We start from the raw sequence: 20,118 nt of genomic DNA, 5'->3' as shown, positions 1-20,118 counted from the left end.
TTTGTTTTTTTTTAATTTGGAGTTTTGTTTCATTCTGCCTTTTATTATACATCCAGTTTTAATTAACTTCTGATTATGTGACCTTTTTTTCTATTTTTTTCATATTTGGCACTAATCAAACTCATTTCTTTTCCCTAAAACTGTTCATCTCATTGTATTTCTTATCTCATTAAAAATCATCATTATCTCAAGTTAGAAACTTACAGTCATTCCTAATCTTGCCTGCCTTCTTGTCCCAACACAGAAATTTTCATCAAGTCTATAGTCTACTTCCTAAATATCTTTTAAGTTCTTGATTCAGGCCCTCGTAACATCCTTCATATCCTAGTACACTGGTCCCCTGATTGATTCACCTGCCTCTAGTTTCCCTGGCTGCATTCCATTCCACATAATGGTACCAGATTTACTTACTAACCACACTTTTAAAAGTTTAAAAGTGGTTAAACACTTTTCCACTTTTTATAAGCTGACCCCAATCAATATTTCCTGCTGTATGTATCTCTACTCCCAGTTCCTTGATCACATCTATGCCCTAAGAAACTTGCCCCTATCAAGTAGCCCACGTTCTTTCACAACTCTGCTCTTATGGATGGCCTTCCTCTGGAATGCACTTCCTGTTCTGGCAAAGAGCCACCTCCTATGTCTAGCAATGCATGTCCACATTCCTTCAAATAGAATTCACTGTTCTGACATTTTTGCCAATAGAACTTTTTGTATATTATTCTAATATAGACAGTTATGCTTTACTGCAACCATGTTTTCATTAAACCTCTCCTACGTGAATATCAGTTCCTCATAAACAAATATCTGATATTTTTGCTTATCACCCTATCATGGTGCCAAGTACAGTAAATGGTCAATAAATCTTTGTATGAAACAACAAATGTGCTCCCTTTGAAATCTAAGCTGATTAGAAATTTTCCTGTCATATAAGCTGGTCTGTTTAGTTACCTCCACATTTCTAACTCGTTGGCATTATTTGTTTTCGTACTGTTAAAGTCTTAATTTTGAGATCTCCTATTACTACTTCTCAGGCTGCTTCTCTTTTAGAGTTCCACAGTTCTGAACTTCATTCTGAACTTCTTGAATCTACACTAAATCGCGACTGACAGATTTTTGTGTATAAGATTTAAAGGTCCTGAGAAACTAGTTGATAATAACTTCCTTAATCTTTGATGTGGACTATGAATGATAGCCATACGATAGGTGAGAATCTGGCCTCTCGCTGAGACCTTCAGTCCCCTTGGTCCTCTCACATCCCAAAATTCTCTGCAAGCTCATTTGTTCTGATGTCCATAGTTCTGAAAAGCCAAGTCAGCATTGGCACATAGATGCATAAAAAAATGCCATCTGCCCATTTTGCAAATGGGAAAATTAGACCCAGAATGACCAGCTAGACTATCTGATATAGTTAAGCAAGTAGATTCTGTGCTGAAAAGAAAAACTCTAATAAGTCCTCTGCTCCAAAAACTGGCTCATTTCCCTTCCTTACATGCTTACATATTTCTTTGTGTTTTATTTCCCTAAGGGCTTTATAGAAATTTCTATCGTTCGCAATCTGTTCTTCTTAGTTATATGAATCTATTTTTCTCTTCAACTAGCATTTTTCTTTCCTTGACTTAAAAAAAGAAAATAAAGAACCAGCTTTACTAAAAACATGTTGCAGCTCTCCTACACTTCAGAAAGTATAGAAGCTAAAATGGACTTACTTTACTGCATAGTGTGTCATTCACCTAATGGTATAATCTAAGGGAATAACCTCTGATTTGAGAAATGTGAGGACTCATGTAAGATTGGACTAACTTAGATCTAATGTGAGTACAAGTCATGGAATTTTTTTGGCTTGGTGTGTCCTTGGAAATTATCCAGGCAAACCCTTTCTTCACCAAAGGTCAATTAAGCTAAGCCCAGAAAGGCCAAGTGACTTTTTTGGGGTCACAGATCAAAGTTATCTGGGGCCACAAGCAGAACTCAACACTCCTGACTCTCTTTATCCAGTGCCCTTTCTACCTCAGTCCACTTGGAGTACAGAGGTTACACCTTGTAAGTACCTTGCCTGGAGACTCTCAAAGCTGAATGATGACAATAGGATGATGGCAAATGAAAGTGGTAATTATTTAATTTGTAAGAGAAAAGAAAGCCTTCTGATACGTTGCATACCAGGCATCCCTGGGAATGTGGAAAAACAAGTTGGTTTCTGAGGTCTTCAGCTCTATTACCAGAGAGGAGGATTACTGAGGGACTACGGTATCCTAGATGCTGGGGAATGGTGGATGACATTGACCTAGTTCCTGCCTTATAGACCTTAAAACCCAGATGGAAAGACAGATATTAAATAAATCATTATAAACAATTAGGTAAGAAAAAAAATTTACAATTTGCAAAGAGATAAATGGGCTGCTATGGGAACATATATGTTACTGAGAAACCCAGTGTGGTCTGGATTGTCAAGGAAGATGTCCCTGAGGCACTGGTGTTGAACCTGAAATTCAGGGGAAATCTAAGGGTTCCTGAAGGAGTACTCCGTCGCATGGCATGTCATTAGGAAGACCCAGGGTACAGAGAACACGGCCCTGCTGTGCTCTGATAAGACAGATGTGCTACACACTGAGGCAAATGAGTGATAGGAGACAGGATCAGAGATACAAGAGAAACCAGACCACTCAGAGCCGTGCAGGCCATGTGAAGGGCTTGGGAATCCATTTAGGTATTTTCAGCGAGGAAAAAAATGTGACCAGATTTACATTTTAAAAAGTTCATTCCAGGGCACCTGGGTGGCTCAATGGTTGAGCATCTGCCTTTGGTTCAGGTTGTGATCCCGGGGTCCCCGGATCGAGTCCCATATTGGGCTCCCCACAGGGAGCCTGCTTCTCCCTCTGCCTGTGTCTCTGCCTCTCTCTGTGTCTCTCATGAATAAATAAATAAATGAAATCTATCTATCAATCAATCATTCCAGTACCGTTAGGAGAACAGGTTGAAAGGACAGCATGTGAACCGACCAGGGAGGCGGTAAACACCTAGGCCGGGGTAAGACAAGCAGGTAGTGTACTCCAGCTCCATTTAGCAAGTACTCTCGGTTCCAACCAGGCATCCTATGTTTCTTCTTTGTCTTTTTAAAAAAGTATTTATTTATAAAAAATAATAAATTTATAATAATAATAATATAATAATAATAATAATTTAGATCATGACCTAAGCTGAAGGCAGATGCTCAACTGCTGAGCCACCCAGGTGCCCCTCTTCTTTGTCTTTTTTAATGAAAGGCAACCCAGTTAGTCAACTCGGCTCTTAACAAATACAATTTAAAGAGGAACAAAGACAGCAGCCACCTAATGGATATTTTAAACCAATTAACATTGAAAGAAGCTTTTTTTTTGGTAACGTTAAGATTGTAATTTTGAATGGTATTTGGACTAATTGCAAACATTCTAATTGTAAAGAGCTTTGATTTAAATGATACATTTCCAGTGCAAAAACATGAGTGAGTCATCAACTCAGCTACTGAAGTAACGGTAAAGTGCCATCCATTGTGTTTGTTCTGATTGTGCTCTGTGTTAATTTTTTACTTATGATTTTGGTGCAGGTTGGATAGTACCGATGTACCGAGTACATAGAATAATCCACTGGTTTCATGACAGCCCCCCTCAAAAATATCCTGTCAGATTGTTTTGATGATTGCTGCAATGATCAGACATCATAAACAACAGTGTGTTTGGGGAGAAATTTACCTGAAGTAATTTTAGGTTTTCAAAAAGAATTGTTTTCCCACAAATAAATTACCTTATTTTCTTAAGGAAACCAATGGACAATTTACATCACCTGGTGTGATAAAAGACCCGAGCATAACATATAGATGAGTGCTACCATTTATTATTCTCTTTTTGACAATCTGAATTATCTTTTGGATATTACCCCGAATGATAAATCAAGTGATTTAAAAGTAGAACTCAAAATTGGAAAATTAGAGTTTAAGTGCTTTTATCTTAAGTGGATGATATGTTCGTGTACCTTGAATAATAAGTGCTCTAGCTTTGAGCTAACTTTATGACAATGGGCTCTTCAGTCAGTGACTTTAGGCTAATACAATATGCAGGTGCTGGGAGTCAGGGCTGAGTAGGAATTATTGTGCCTACAGACTCTTCATGAGAGCCCAACTCAGCATATACGTACGCAAGCTGCTCTAGTTCTTTAGTAGAATAAAATAGTGACAAATAGTACAACACATTCAACCAACCGTCACTGAATAATTGTAAGTTTTCTTTGCAGAAAGACTAATAGTTTATTTTTAAGAATGATTGTTGTGCATGTCATTACTTTATCTCATTCCCTGGGGTGTGGCATTTTTTAAGAAAATGTATTTCCCCAAAATTTTGTCTTGATTTAAAGGAGAAATGGTTCTTTGCTAAGACAACGTGTAATGTTCATTTTTCTCCCAAATGCCAGAAACTCTGGCTTTGTTTGTTTCCAAAGGCATCCTTTTTCACTATTTACTTCTGTTTGAAACCCCTGGTTTTACTGACCATTGAAGTCGGCGGGTGATGCTATTCCCGCACTTACTACCCGGCACAGCGGGCCCGGCGGTGAAGCGGGCTCGGCAGGCCTGCCTCGAGTTCCTAAAATAAGGGACCCTGAAACGGAAACCCCAAAGGAGGGAGGCTTTTATGTTCACTCGTTTCCATCTCTGCCAATTCCGTCCCAACACGGACCTGTCCAACGCCTTGTAATTTTAAATACCTCACCATTTTCCCAATTCCACAAAGCCTGGAAAAACAGCAGCAACCCTTGTCCAATCTGTTTATTTCTCCTAGGTTGGACGAATTGAGGACTTCCTATACCAATTAGAGGACAGTTTCTTAAAAACTAAAAAACTGAGAACTGCTCGAAGGCAAAAAACAAAACTGAAGCGGCTTCAGACAGTGCAGCCAAGCTAGTCCCTGGGGGCCGGGCTGCCACCCCGAGGTCCCAGAGGAAGGGGCAGTGGCCGCCCGCAGCCTCAGGTGACAATCCAGGAGCAAAGGCCTCTGGCCCAAGGCCCAGGGCGCACGGCCCTGGACTCCGTGTTACAAAGGGCTTGCACACTTCACTCATCTTGACTGGCAGCAATAAATGTTCTCAACAAGTTTGACTTGACTCCTGTTCAAATTTGACTTAACGTAGCTCAACAGCTCATAAAATAACCAGCGCTGCCTCTTTCACCTGCTTTGTTCTTTCAAACTCTACTAACCTTTACCAGGTTTCCCCAAGTCTGCTTATAATAGTCATGCATATTCATGCGTACCATCAAGAGTTATTCACACGCCGTGGATAGATAGGGACAAACAATAGACATGCAAATTTAAAAATTATACAACTCATAATATACTTTCTCAGCCCTTATGGAGATAAGTCATATGTGGTACAACCGATATGATAGTTGAGCTGTCTCATTAAAATCTCTATTTTTTCCCCTAAAATCTCTACCCTTTATATTCCCCTCTCCTTAAATGTACCACTCAACACAAACACACATATGTGACAAGGCCGTGAGTCAAAAGCCATCACTCAATACCTCTGCTGACACCAACAAGGGGATTTGAAGATAGGGTAAGAAGGAAGAACTCAGACACAGAGTAAAATAAACAGGAAATCAGATTTTTTTAAAAAAAAATAAAATCTGGGGGAAAATGGCCAGGATCTCAGAGAACACTGATAAAAACATGAAAAGGAAAAAAAGAGAATAAAATATTCAGTGCTGAAGTTTTCATTATACTGTAGGTTGTAAAGGCATCAATTAATAATTTAATCTTAAATATATATTAGATTTCTGTGCTCATAATTACACAAGGTATAAATATTTTTAAATTCTGAAATAAAATAGGACTTTGGTTTTCCCAGGGACCATCTTACCTTGATCAAAGTAGTCCCTTCTTTTCTACCCCACTCCAGAGAATTCCATCACGGCTATCGCCTTACCTCAAGCTAGTTGCTAATGTAATTGTAGGCATTTAAAGACCGTGGAGTTTAAGAAAACTCCTTTTCGATTTAAACTCACACTGGCGTGGCACCTCAGTTCTATCCTCATAAGTACTAGAAAACAATTTCTTTCTATAGCACCTTGGGTCTAGCCAAATGCGGGAGTCTAAGGTAAATGGCTCAGACTCCCTCTGACCTCCTCTGCTCTTATCACTTCTCACTATTGTTAGAATTTCCCATTAAAAAAAAAAAAAATCTTGGGACATCTGGGTGGCTCAGTGGCTGAGCATCTGCCTTCGGCTCAGGGTATGACCCCAGGGTCCTGGGATCGAGTCCCACATCAGGCTCCCCTCAGGGAGCCTGCTTCTCCCTCTGCCTGTGTCTTTGCCTCTCTCTCTCTCTCTCTGTCTCTCATGAATAAATCTTTTAAAAAAATTCTCATAACAAGCTTCTAGGAAACGAAGCTTGTTAGTTTTGCATTTTGACTTTAGTGTTAAAATTTTATTTTCCAAAAAGATTTCTATGTCCTGTAACTGTTTTTAGTGGAGATAGAATCTTAGCACTGTCTGTTTGTTTACTCAGATGTTTTTCTCTGGAAAATGTATTAATATTCAATAAGTGATCAATTGCTTTATCTTAGTTTTTTGAAGATTAAAATTCTCTCATTCCACAGTACCTGAAGATTATATTTGAAAATAATATAACTGCGATTACTAGATTACAGCTTCACTGCTTAATCACTTTCCCCACATCCAATGCTAAATGTCCATTGGTTATTTGGGCCGGTGCTTGGTTAGGTGCTTGGTTTGGCTGGCGCTTGGTTCGGGAAAGAAGTTCTAGTCAGTCTTAGGAAGGATGATATATAATGGAAATTCAAAGCTTTCAAAAGAAACTTCTGGAAAAAGAGAATCAATCTTCATAGTTTTCAATAAGGTATCAAGGTATCAAACCTTTAGAATTTTAACAGGTTCCACAGCATTGTCCATAGGAATGAATTTTGCTGGTGGTCTCCAGTTTCTACGTTAGTATCAAGAGCCTTGAATAGCAACAATGCAGCATAATTTACTGCACCTGGCCTCCAGCCCTTCTTTTTTTTTCTCTCTCTCTTTTGTTTTTGAAGAGGTGGAGTATGAGGCAGAGGGAGAGGGAGAAAGAGAATCTTAAGCAGGTTCCGCACCCACCGTGGAGCCGAAGTAGCTCTTGATCTCACAACCCTGAGATCATGACCTGAGTTGAAACCAAGAGTCAGATGCTTGACTGACTAAGCCACTCAGGCCCCATCCCTTCTTTCTTTTTAAGTTCTTTGCGGAGGAAGGACTTGTAAAGCAATATGGTATTAGTAAAAAACAATAGCAATAATAATAATAAAGAGAAAGCAAAGTTTACAAAGCACTTGCAAAATGCTTCTATTTCATTTCAGCCTCACCAGAATTTCATATATGCATTTCCTCCATTTTACAACTGGGGAAACCAAGGCCCAAAGAGGTTCATGTCTTGCTTGATTCCAAAGACTTGTTTTGTCCTCAGCTTGCTATTTGAAATGTGATTCATGGACCAGCAGTCTCAGCATCACCTGGGAATTTGTGAGAAATGCAGAATTTTAAGCTCCTCGCCAGATCAACTGAATCTGAATCTGTGTTTTTAAGAAGATCCCTGGGTAGGAGTGCCTTGGGTGGCTCAGTTGGTTAAGTGTCTGACTCTTGATTTCGGCTCAGGTCATGATCTCAGGGTGGTGAGATGAAGCCCTTGTTGGGCTCTGTGCCAAGCAGGGAGCCTCTTAAGATTCTCTCCCTCCCTCTCCCTCTGTTCCTCCCCCTACCCCCACATGCACATTTTCTCTCAAAAAAAAAAAAAAAAGTCTCTATATGTTTTATATGCACATTAAAATCCAAGAATTGTTCCTTTACCCTATTGGAAGATATTTTCTTGTCACCTCAAAGTTAACCTGAAACAAGGATTTATTGATGTGGCTACTCTTAAGTTTTGGTTCAAATTAATATCTCCTAGTATGATCATTCCTTGCAGAGGTTTATGGACCAAAAGAACCAAAAATTGTATGTTCTATCTCTGACATTTTCTTGAAGGGATACTGGATTTTATTCTGTAACATTCCAAAGACATGAAGTGAAACAACAAAAAAAGACATACTATCCAAAAAGGAGAAGTGATATACATTTGATGATCAGATCAATTGAAATATTATTAATTGTATAGCTAGTCCACCCCCTAAATGCTTCAATAATCTCAGTTTCCTTTATCTCCCACTACTTGAGGAGCATCTGGATGAGGAGCAGAGCTCTGCTGGTCTCTAGTGCTAAGGGGCAACTTGTCTTTCAAAATGACTAAACAGATTCTTCCCAACTTGTCTATATTAAGATGATAAATTCCATCCATACAGTGTATTTGGAGGTTGCCATGGGGGTAAGAAATAGGTCAAGTACACAAGTCCCACACCCAAAGGAAGAATTCCAAAGGGGACTACCCATGATCATGTGAAAATCGTGTATGTTCTGATCCACATCTGCCTCGATGCCAGGCCCTTAATCATTCTCAGTCATTTCTGGACCATTCTTGAGGGCATTTTGGTGTCGTTTGTATATGTAGGGGTTCAGAATTTGTCACCCTAAAACATACCACATTGGCATATTATTTGAATAAAGAGACTTAAGAAACAGCCAGTGCAAGAAGAATATTCTAAACTTCCTCTGTGCCCCTGAAATCAGGAAACAAATCTCCCTGTACCAGGAGGATAGAAGACGTCCTTATCACCAGAGATAGGGAAGTTAGCTCCCCCGAATTGATAAACCTCGTTAATTCTTGACCATTTGCTACCCCAAGCCCAAACCCCTCTGGCTTGTCAATTCTACACAATCCTATTGTTTCTCGAGTCTAAGAAGTACAAAAGCTGCCCGCTCTGGTCAGTTCTTTGAGTCTCCTATCTTTGAGGGGCCTCTATTCGTGCATACATACATAATTAATTTTTTTTTCTCCCATTACTGTGTCTTTTTATACAGGGGGATCTTGGCCAGGAACATAGAATGGTAGAAGAAAATTATTTTTCTTCCCTTACAGATGTTTTCTCATCTTTTCAATTTCAAACCTATAGAGAAGTGGCAAGAATAGTAAAACATAGCTGATATGCTCTTCACATAGATTTCCCCAGTTATTAAAATTTTGACTCAAAAAAAAAATAAAAATAAAAAATAAAATAAAATTTTGACTCACTTGCTTCCTCTCTGGCCCTTGTATCTCTCTCTCTCTCTCCCCGCCCCCACTCTCCTCTCTTTCTTGCTCTCTCTCATCAAGTAAAATCCATTAAAATACATTCATAGGGGATCCCTGAGTGGCCCAGTGGTAGTGCCTGCCTTTGGCCCTGGGCAGGATCCTGGGGTCCTAGGATCAAGTCCCACATCAGGCTCCCTACATGGAGCCTGCTTCTCCCTCTGCCTACGTCTCTGCCTCTCTCTCTCTCTCTCTCTCTGCCTCTCATAAATAAATAGATAGATAGATAAATGAAATTTTTTTAAAAACCACATTCCGTAGAAAAATCAAATTGTTTCTTCCAGTAAAATCACCTTGTCATGAAGACACTATGCTAATCCCCCACATTCAGGTCTTAATTTGTTCTCTGAATCGAATGGAGCCAAGTGACCACAGTTACTTAGACACTGCTAGGGGAAGAGGCTGTGGACAGCACACACCACAGTGTCCGTCTCCTCACCTCCAGACTTTCTATGGCGTTGCTCTGATGGTCACAGCGGCTTTCAGCAGGAGCAGGGTCCTTGAAGAAGGAAAAGCAAGTAGCAAAGGCCATTTGCTGGTAATTCATACTTTTGTATGTCTTTGACAGTCACAAGTCTTTATTCTTTGAGAACAGATCATGCAGTTTTTGAAAACAGCCAAAAATTACTCAGAACCCAAATTGGTGACACTCTTCTACGTCTAAATCATGGGCCTCTCTGAAGTAATGGCATGTACAGAAGCAACTACATTTAAATAAGTATAGCTTTCCAAGGTGACTCCTCTGAAGAGAACCACCTGCACCTTGGTATCGACATGCTAATACACCTGTTTAAAAAACCTGTCTTGTCAGGCACTAGTATAGGCTTCTGATAGAATAGAACACTGGATAAATTAAAAACCCATCTAGAAAGCAATCTGTCGATATGAGCTCTAAAAATATTTATAACCTTTACCCCAATAATTCCACTTTTAGGAAACTATACTGAAAGAATAATAAAATACATACTAAAAGATAGAAATTCAACGATATTCATCACAGGGTTATTTTAAGTAGAAAAATAAAATGAACTCAACCAAAATTTTTCAACATAGGTAATAGACTAAATGATTTATGACATTCTATCCAATGCTTCACCTAATAACATAAAAATTTTATAATGTTAAAAAAAAGCAAGATATAAAACTACATACAGCGCAATTATAACTAGGCTATAAAATACATACATATAAAAGACTAGAAAGAAATACAAAATATTTTAAGAATGGTTATCTTTAATGGAAGTAGTTATGGGTGATTTTATTATCTTTTCCTTAATATTATACAGTAAGTATATGTTTCTTGATAATAAGAAAAAAATCCTCAAAAAACTTATTATTCAATATTATTCTGCAGAGAAAGGCCAACTCCTATCAGCTTTTATTTGCCTGTTTACAAGAAAATAATCATATATTCTGATATTTGCATCACAGTCATTGCTGTTCCATAGACAGAGGCCTATGACAGCATTTTTTTTTTACAGAATTCTTTGTGGCATAAAATTTTTTATAACTACCCCTACCACACATCCCTTAGACGTACAGTTCAGAAGGTCACTGAAGTAACTACTACACAGCACCAATTCTGTCTCACCTGCCTGTATAAAGAACATGATACCACGTGGGGATTGTCCCTATTTACTTGCTTGTGTTCCTCCTCGTACTTGTCTTCTCCGAGTGTTTTGTGTCATTCTTTCCCTGCACGTGCAGAATGCCACCTCATAAAGTACGAGATGATCAGAGACCAAAGTCCCTTAAATCAAAATGTACTGAAAGTTGAAAGACCACTAGGAGAGCAAAGCTTTAATTTATAGTGGCCTGATTGATGGAGATGGTGTGATGGGGTCCAAGTTCAATCAGATATTTCACAAGTTGCCTGATCCACTCAGCAGTGCCCTAGGCTCCCGGACAGGGATACAAAGGACTCTGGTGCAGCCTTGATGAGCAGCAGATTGTCAGGACAGAATGGCCTAGAATGACACGTAGGGGCAGATTCCTATTTTTGATAAGTCATCAAAGGAAGAAAAAAAAAAATCAGAAAACAGGGCAGCCCAGGTGGCTCAGAGGTTTAGTGCCACCTTCGGTCCAGGGTGTGATCCTGGAGACCGTGGAGCCTGCTTCTCCCTTTGCCTCTCTCTCTCTCTCTGTCTCTCTCTCTGTGTCTCTCATGAATAAATAAATAAAATCTTTAAAAAAAAAAATCAGAAAACAGACCCAAAGAGCATCCCCAAAATTTATAAATGTAAGCATATCCTGCTTGTACCTTAGTGAAAAGAAACCAGAAACAGACTACATGAAATAATTAGAACTCAAAATCACTCTCCACACACATCATTTAATAAATGGCACGGGAGCATGAAAATTAACTCTTGCTTATGTTCTGTTGTTGTGATCTTCTATGAGTCCGAGGCAATGTGTGGGACAAACATGCATGAGTAATCAAGACTTCGACTTTCTTTTTAAGTAAGTGTATAGGGAAATAGGCAAATATTTCATGAGAAATGGGCAGACCGCATCCCTGATAGTGATAACAAGCCCGCCTTTTCTCTAAGCCTTGTACAATAGGTTTATAGATACGAAGAGCTATGCCAGGCCCTACTTTCTCGAAACCAGAAAGGGAGAATTGGTGTAGTGCAGCTATCAAAGGCGTAGCCCTAAGAACAGTACCTCTCATAGCGACCACTCGATTCAAGCTAACTGATGGTGGTGGTAATCATAACAAGGAAAACAAAATAGGCTTAGATTTTGGAAGATCTGTGTTCAAATTCTAGATCTTTTACAAAGGGAGATGATAAATCTTTCCATTCTTAATGAGATTTCAGGAAGGTGAAGTCATTGTCCTATTTAGGCCTTACTATAGAGCTGAGGCCAGAAATATTATCTTCTTCCACAGATGAGAAATCCAAGGTCCAGAAGGTGAGGTAATGTCCTTATTGACACAAAGGAGCAAAACTGGGGTTCGAACTTGGAGTTGGAACTTGATATATTGCTTCTTTGAGTTTTATTATTAGACTACTGTTAAGACCTTCTGGGTCCCAGGTAATGTTAACATTATACATACCTGGGATTGCCCAAAGCTGACCTGAGCAGCTTGCTCTGTATCCAATACAGTAGCTACTGGCCAAGTAGGACTACTGAGCCCCTGAAATGTACCTAGCACAACCAAAGAACTAATTCTAATTTAAACTTTATTTTTTTAAAAAATTTTTTAAGTTAAATTTAAAAATTGGCACTTCATCCGGGTATTGAAAGTATTGAAGTATTTGAAATACTTCAAAGTATTTATTTGGAACAATTTGGGGATGAAAATCTACCTTTTAACTGTAAATTTTATGAAATCTAAATACAGATCAAACATTTCCAAAGAAAATTTAGTGTCCAAATTGAAAAATTCTATAAGTGTAAAACACACACCTGATGACTTCAAAGACTTAGTATTAAAAAAAATGTTAAATATCTCACTAATGATATTTTGGATATGGTGATTTAAAGAACATATATTGGGCAGCCCGGATGGCTCAGCGGTTTAGCGCCACCTTGGGCCCAGGGTGTGATCTTGGGGTCCCAGGATCCAGTCCCACATTGGGCTCCCTGCATGAAGCCTGCTTCTCTCTCTGCCTGTGTCTCTGCCTCTATCTCTGTCTCTCATGAATAAATAAATAAAAATCTTAAAAAAAAAAAAAAAAACAAGAAAAAACATATTGTTAAAATGCATTTCACATTTTTGTTTCCCAGAAGGGGAAGTCAGCGGGTGGGGGGTGGGAGGGTTGGGTAGGGTAACCAGGTGATGGGCATCAAGGAGGGCACACGATGAGATGAGCACTGGGTGTTGTATGTATGAGTACTGTATGTTGGCAAATTGAATTTAAATAAAGTTTAAAAAATTCTTTTAAAAAGTAAACACATTTTGGTTTCCTTTTTTTTACTGTTATTAGTAAAACACTCATACTTGTATATATGGTTTGCATCGTGTTTCTATTGATCAGCACCAGCCTGGATAATAAGTCAGCTGGAACTGATCGTTCTCCCCTCTTCCCAGCAGGACGGACTGCTCAGGAACCTGGCCATCCAATTCTGGCTGTAAGTGACCATGGACCCCAAGTCCCCACTTTGTTTTGTCAATTCTTCACAAATTTATTGTTTTTCTGTCTAACGGGTATAAAAGCTGTCCATGTTGGTCATTTCTTTGGTGCTCTCGTAGGCATAAAATTAAATCTGTCTCTGCTTAATCCATCTTATGTCGGTTGAATTATCGGACTAGTCAAAGAACCCAGAAGGGAAGAGGAAGAAAGTTTTCCTCCCCTGCACTTGCCCTGTAAGATGAGGGATCTGGGAGGAAGCAGGTCCTGCTCCTGGAAGGTTCAGCCCAGAAGGCACACCTTGCTGAACCTTGCTTAAAGTTCCCCTAATAAAGCCTTTGTAACCCAAAGGACTATAGAGTGGTGACCACGAAGGGACCTACCTTGCACAACAGGGGTTCCTGGGAATACCTGGAGAGAAAGATCTGGGGAAAGACTGACCTTCCTCCTATTAGGAAGGTAGATAGATACTCAAAGGACGCTTGTGATCTCATTGTAAATGTGACTCGTGTGTAATGAACACAGGAGAAGCCAAGGGCATACTGGTTACATTTGTGACCGGTGTCGGTCTCCTGAGTCACATTATCCCATAAAAACATAAGTGGCATTAAAGCAAAAATCCTGTACTAACACCCGATGCTGCATTTCAGCCAGAATAAAGCTGAAGCACGTCCGATCCACAGGCTCCAGGGAGTGTCCAGGGACTGTCCATCCAGTGGCCGGCAGGACAGGGGCTGATCGATGGGAAAGTCTCCCTCCGCTTAAATGCTACTGAAGCATCTACCGAGAGTATCCAACGATACGCCAGGACCTAGAATAGACACTAAGACCGACATGTGAAATAACATAAAAAGCATCAGCTTTCTCACTCTGTGACCCAGGTCTCGGGCTCCTCATCTGTGACACAGCGATAATGGTCCTCAAAAGGGTACTGAGGGCCTTAAGTCGGTCATGGGTCTTAACTACAAAGACGGGGGGTGATGTAGTGAAGACTGTAAATCCGGCACCCTCCTCTGAGAGCTAGAGGAGTGGGAAACAGTCCCTGCCCCGAAGGAGTTTCTAGAAGGAGGGCCTCGGCCGGCCCCACGTGGGGCTGAATGCAGGACGGGAAGGGGCGGCAATGGGACTCAGAAGATGTGAGAAATTGAACTGATATAAAATGGTCCCAGAACAAAAAAGTAAGAATTCCCTCCTTAAAAATAAAATTGCTTTCAATTTGATTTCTTGTCATTTGCCTTGCCTGTAAGTGTTCCGCATGGAAAAACCAATTATTTGAGGAATTTAATGAGTTGTGTCCCAAATAATCACAATTTTAAACGAACTATGTTTGTGTTTCACCAGAATTCTACATTTTTGTGAAATGGATACACGCCTTCCCCCTTATACTTTACAACTCAGTGTGTGGGGTGTTGTTTTTAATCTCAAAATCTCAAATGTCCCCCCCCCCACTCCCTCGTCTCCTTTCTGCCCTCTTTCTGTTATTACTCCTGACGGGCCCACCCTCCGGCTTGTCCTCACTCCAGTCCCTCTTCCACGTCGTGGCCAGAGCACCCCTCCGGATGGATCCCACAGGGGCTGCGCTGCTCTCTCCGCCGACAGCAGCTCCCCGTTTCTCCAGGGGAGCCCCGGCCACTTGGGAGGCCCTGGGACCGCAGCACCTGTCCTGATTGCCGGGCTGGCCCACCTCTGGAACCCGCTGGGCACCTGCCCCTGGCCATCTCTGCCCGCCTTGCCCTGCTCCCGCTGGGCCACGGGCCCTTCCCTTCTCTCTACTCGGCCTTCCAGGCCTCAGCCCCAAATGCTGCTCGCACCTTAGAACCTTCATCCACTCACCCCTCCCTCCTCGACTCCGGGAAGACTCTAGCACACTTCCTGGCATTTACAGAGCGCCTCTTTCACAGCCCGAGCTCAACTCTGGCCACATCACCTCCTATGAGACCGAATCGCATGCAACGTTATTTTTCTCCGTTACATTACTCTTGGAGGAAAGGACATCCTTTTTTGGTCCCTAGGTACCATCTTCAAAAATCAGGGCAGCTAGTCCGTGGTCCTTTAAAGTGTCCAGGACGGAGTGAATTCCTCCAAAAATAGTTCTAGAAAAGAAGAAAATTAGGGGCCAGAAAAGAGAAGGGGGGTGGTGTTTGGCAGTTGAGTTCAGAATTTAAGGCCCTTGGTTCTCAGCCTAGTTCCTAGAGCTGGAGTTGCTGCGCTGTGATCAAGGACAACCCACATTGTTTCTGTGAATGTCACTCACCCCATCTGCAAAGTAGAAATAATAATAATAGATCTTACCTCCCTGGCACTGTTATGGGAGTAGATGAATTGCAAGAGTGGCCGTAAAATTCCACTTTTGAACTGTGTCCAAGGTCATTTTGTTTTTAAAAAAATGTATTTTTCAGAAAACTGGAAATTTGCTCTAAAATTTTTATGGAAAAAAATATTCTCTTTTGTTGAATAACGATAGGAGATAAAACATGCCACAGTTCCAACTCATCCCCCTTTATTAATGAATTAGGCCACATCAAAATACCATAAAAAGGGGATAAGAGGCTCCTAAGAAGCATTCAAATTTTTATCCGTCATTTTCCTTCCATAAAATGAGCATTTCTATTAAAATGATATTACATAAAAATGGAATTTTAATGTGTGGAGATTCTTTAAAATCACAAGACCACCTGGTAAAAGGCAGGCTTACCACTACTTTTCCCTCCGCAGAAATCAGGAATGACAGGAATCAAAAATGATTGAAATTAGAAAATGCAAAACCAGAAGAATAGCCACAAAATCAATGCGTTCCCCGAATGTGGGAGTGTCAGGACACCCAACTTAAGGGTGCCATGGTGAAGGGTATTGGGCTCTTGCTCAGCAGTGACCGTGGGAAGTAAGAGGTTCTGCATGGCTTGTAAAAGCACACGGGGTGGGGGTGTGCGGGCTGTGCGGGGAAGGCCCAGCTGCAGGGAAGGAGGCGACCTCAGCCTGGACACAGTTCCTGGCTCACAGCTCCCACAAGCCCGGGAATTTCCTAAGCTCCAAAGAAGATAAAGGTGTCACTTGCTATGTTAAGGAGGTGACTTTCGCAGAGCACCTAAGGATGGAGGCTGGTGGCCCAGGGAGGCAAGTCTGGGATCTGAGGGTTGGAACTTACAGTCCCACCCCCTGCCCGGTGGGGGGGATGGGAAGGCCTACAAGTGGAATCAATGGCCAACGGCCAATCGTGTAATCAGCCGTGCCTAGGTAATAAAGTCTCCCGAAAATCCAAAAGGATGGGATTCAGAGAGCTTCCAGGCTGAGAAGCACCTGGAGATGTGGGGAGAGTGGTGTTCCTAAAGAAGGCGTGGCAGGCAGCTCTGTGCCCTTTGGCCCAGGCCTTGCCAGACACGTGTCCTCTGTCTGGCTGTTCCCGAATCCTGTCCCTTTATAATGAACCAGTAACTCAAGAATTAAAATATTTCTCTGAGATCTAGCCTCTCTAGCAACTTAATCACCCCTGAGAGGGGGTCTTGAGACCCGATGATTTACAGTCAGTTGGTTAGAAGTGCAGGTAACAAACCTGAGCTGGGGGCCGACGTCTGGAGGGCGGGGAGGAGGGCAGTGTTGTAGGACTGGCCCCTCGACCCGGAGGATCTGATCCTATCCCTGGGGAGGTAGTGTCAGAACTGACTTCCCCTGTAAGACATCCAGCCCCTTTCGAGAGCACTGTTTGTTGTGAGGAATCCCCGTGCGTGAGGACACACACACACACACACACACACACACACCCTGGAACTGGTCTCCAAACACCATTTTAACGGGTGAAAAGCTGGTCCTAGTTTCCAAAGCAATTTCACACACTTCAGCTCTTTTGATCTTCAACACAGCCCCTTGCAGTAGGTAGAGTAGTTATTCCCCGGATGAGAAAACCAAAGAGAACCAAGGTCACCCTCCTAGAAAGAGGCACATGGAAGACAAAGGACCCTGGTCTTCTGGGTCCCAACCAACTGCATATCTCAGCTTCCATTTTCAGTTGCATAATGATCTTAAGAACTTTCAATTCTGCCCCCACCCCACCCCCCAAAAAAGAGCAAAACCCTTGGCAAGTGCTCCGACACTTTCCCAGGGCCCCTTGGAAGAGTAGGTGCTGTGTTTTCATCACCTGGGGGAGAAGAGACCACGAGGAGCTGCTTCTCTCCCCCGAGGCCTTGGCAGCCGGCTCCCACCGCAGATGGGCGGGGGCGGGGGGGCCAGGGGGCCACGCTCCAAGCGGGGATTAAACATCCAAATCGGAAGGAGAACAGCTGTAGCCCCTTTACGTTACAGTTTTAAAATTCTGAGCGTGTAAAGAACTATAAAAATCACAAGTAGGCCCTGGCTCATAACAGATGAATAAGGGATTTATAATCTTTAAACTGCAAGGAGAATGGCTTGCATTTGTACCATTTCCTATTTTGATTACAATCATTGTCCTGAGAGCAGATTCATGTTGTGCCTTTTCTGATTCTTTTTGCAATCCATCACAGGGAGACATCGGAATGGTAATGCTGCTGTACATTCTTTGAAAGACAATAAAAGCCTATGTAACTTCAGACTTTCCCGTTTGTTTGTTTTTTTTTTCTTTTTCTTCTGCTTCTTTTTTTTGATTGTCATAATTTGATTGGACAGTCATTTCCCATTGTGGCCCATTAGCTACCTCATTAACCCGGAAAGGTGAGATGGTCTGGACAATTAACTCCCAGAATATTAAAAAGGTTAACACAAAAAGCCTGCTGCCTAGTGCTTTTTATAAACTAGCTCGAGTGTTAAATTCTGATACCTTGTTCCAGGTTCCCAGCCTCTACTCATAAGAAATGGCACAAAGCAAGGCTCTTCCCGAATTGTTTTAAAATGGCATTCCTCTCCTAATGCTTTCCGGGCCGATGTAGTTTATATGTCAATAAACCTTGGGGAAATTTCTAGGCCTCCCTTCCCTACAGGGCCCTGCTGCCGCAGAATGCCCCTTATTCCTAAATGGGGACTTTTTCCAGCTCGATCTGTTTTTCTTTGTACTAATGGAACTTGCAAAAAGTTGCTAAGGACCTGTGTAACAACCAGCATTTTCTGTTATTCTAGAAATTCACCATTCACAAAAAGCAGTGTGAAGATAGCGAAGCTCCTCTGCAGAGAAACAAATGCAAAAGCCCTAGAACCGGGTGGTGCCGAGCTCAGGGCTCTAGCCCGGCTACTAGCTGCCACGGCGGGAAGTGGAGCCAGCGCGGTGAGCACCTGCCTGTGCTACTGTGCCGTCTACCTGGCCATCTGGAAAACTACTGCTGCACCAACGCAAGAAAAATGTGAAAAGGAAGCCTTGGGTGAGGTGACATTTTTCAGGTGTTATTCAAATCCTACAGCTGGGTAAATGCAAGGATGACGGGAAAATCCAGTACTTTCTAAATTTAAAAGGGAACATTCACTTTCTCTTCTCTGTGTTTTTTTTTTTTTTTTTTTTTTTTTAATTTATTTATTTTCACTCTCGGCCCAGCTTGATGGCCCGGCCTTTTATAGCATAGAAAACATATGGAGCATAAGACACTGGCAGCAGGCCCGCAGCTGACCTGGGTTTATGGAAGTGCACTCCTAGCCTCATCTCTTGGGTTCCAACTGCCCCCGGGGTGGCTTTACCCGCAGGTGGCTTAGGGTGAATACCTGGCCTGGCCAGGAGCTGAAACCCTGGGCCCTGCCCCAGGAAGGGTTGGGCAGTCTCAGGAAGGCCGGCTGGTACTCACAGGCCTCTCCTGGTTCTTATGCTAATCGTGGTCATCATACAAATGCAAATGAACGCACCCCCTGGCTCCTGATCTGCGTGTAGATTTGGCGGAGCTTGGTTGGGACCCTCCCCCTCCCCCCCCCCCCCCCCCCCCCCCCCGTGGGTGGCTCACTTTGGGAACCCATCAGAGCCCTTGTCACACAGCAGGTCAAGTCAGCTGGCAGCATGGCAGGGCCGGGCCCGGGCCCCCACCGCCCTCGGGGGACAGAAACCCACGCAGGCCAGCTACAGGGCCTGTTTGCTCCTCACGCCTGTAACTTGGGTGCTGGGGGAGCCTCGAGCTGGCGGGAGGTGACTGAGCTGTACTGAGGGATGGGAGGTCACCCCAGAGGAGGACGCAGGGGGGCACGGCTGAGGCCCGAGAAGGCGCCCCCAGAGAATGCGGCCCTGCCTGCGCACCCTGTAGCCAAGTCCAGGAAATCCGCCTCCCTTGCGTCCTCTCCCCCTTCCCTAAAGTCCGTGACAACGGCACCTTCCAGGGCAGAGGGTTTGCAGCGACGTTCCTCTGGTTACAAACAGAGATGAGGTTTAGTTGCAGGAGTCACAAGGGTCACAAGGGTCACAAGGATCACCCTGTGAAGGAACCGGCTGCAGGACAGACCGTGCCTCCAGGAGCCGGTTACTGCCCCAGCAAGAAAGTGTGGGTCGGGGACCATGTTTTCTAAAGACAAAACGAAAACACGTGGTCCCATAACAGGACAGTATCCTGAAGAGCCCCCAAGAGGGAAGGGTGTCCCAACTCTTTGTCTGAGCAGGACCTGTTCTCCATACCAGTGCTGCCCACTAAGAACATAATGGGAGTCACACATATGTGGGCCACATACATATGCAATTAAAAAACAATTCTATAGTCACATTTAAAAAGCTAAGAAAGAATGAAATTCGTTTTAATAATATATTTTATCTAATCTAATATTTTATTTAATCTAATCTATCCAAAGGATAAACATATGATTTTAAAGTCATAGCAATATATTTTACTTTTTTTTTTTTTTTTAAGACTAAGTCTTCGACATCCAGTATGTATTT

The 20,118-nt window shown here is 42.3% G+C and overlaps 1 protein-coding gene across 10 annotated transcripts in view; it reads left to right on the top strand.

Annotated features, from left to right (window-relative positions):
• The window catches only part of SPATA16 (spermatogenesis associated 16), a 236,455-nt gene extending 217,715 nt beyond the window's left edge, over positions 1-18,740 (top strand). For 2 of the 10 annotated variants that reach the window (XM_025425617.3, XM_025425615.3), the window contains exons 11-12: positions 13,271-13,311; positions 18,396-18,740. In XM_025425617.3, coding sequence (XP_025281402.1) covers positions 13,271-13,311; positions 18,396-18,681 — 327 coding nt within the window. In that variant the 3' untranslated portion in view covers positions 18,682-18,740. Of the gene's footprint in view, positions 1-4,808; positions 5,126-13,270; positions 13,446-13,960; positions 14,531-18,395 lie in introns of those variants that run through there. The other 8 variants (XM_025425616.3, XM_025425620.3, XM_025425622.3 and 5 more) reach the window with 8 other exon arrangements.
• Positions 18,741-20,118: the final 1,378 nt, after the last annotated feature.

This window comes from Canis lupus, chromosome 34 (assembly GCF_003254725.2).
Source record: "Canis lupus dingo isolate Sandy chromosome 34, ASM325472v2, whole genome shotgun sequence".
NCBI classification, from domain to species: Eukaryota; Metazoa; Chordata; class Mammalia; order Carnivora; family Canidae; genus Canis; species Canis lupus.
Note: the sequence above shows the minus strand (reverse complement) of the source record. Positions and strands in the feature narration are given on the sequence as shown.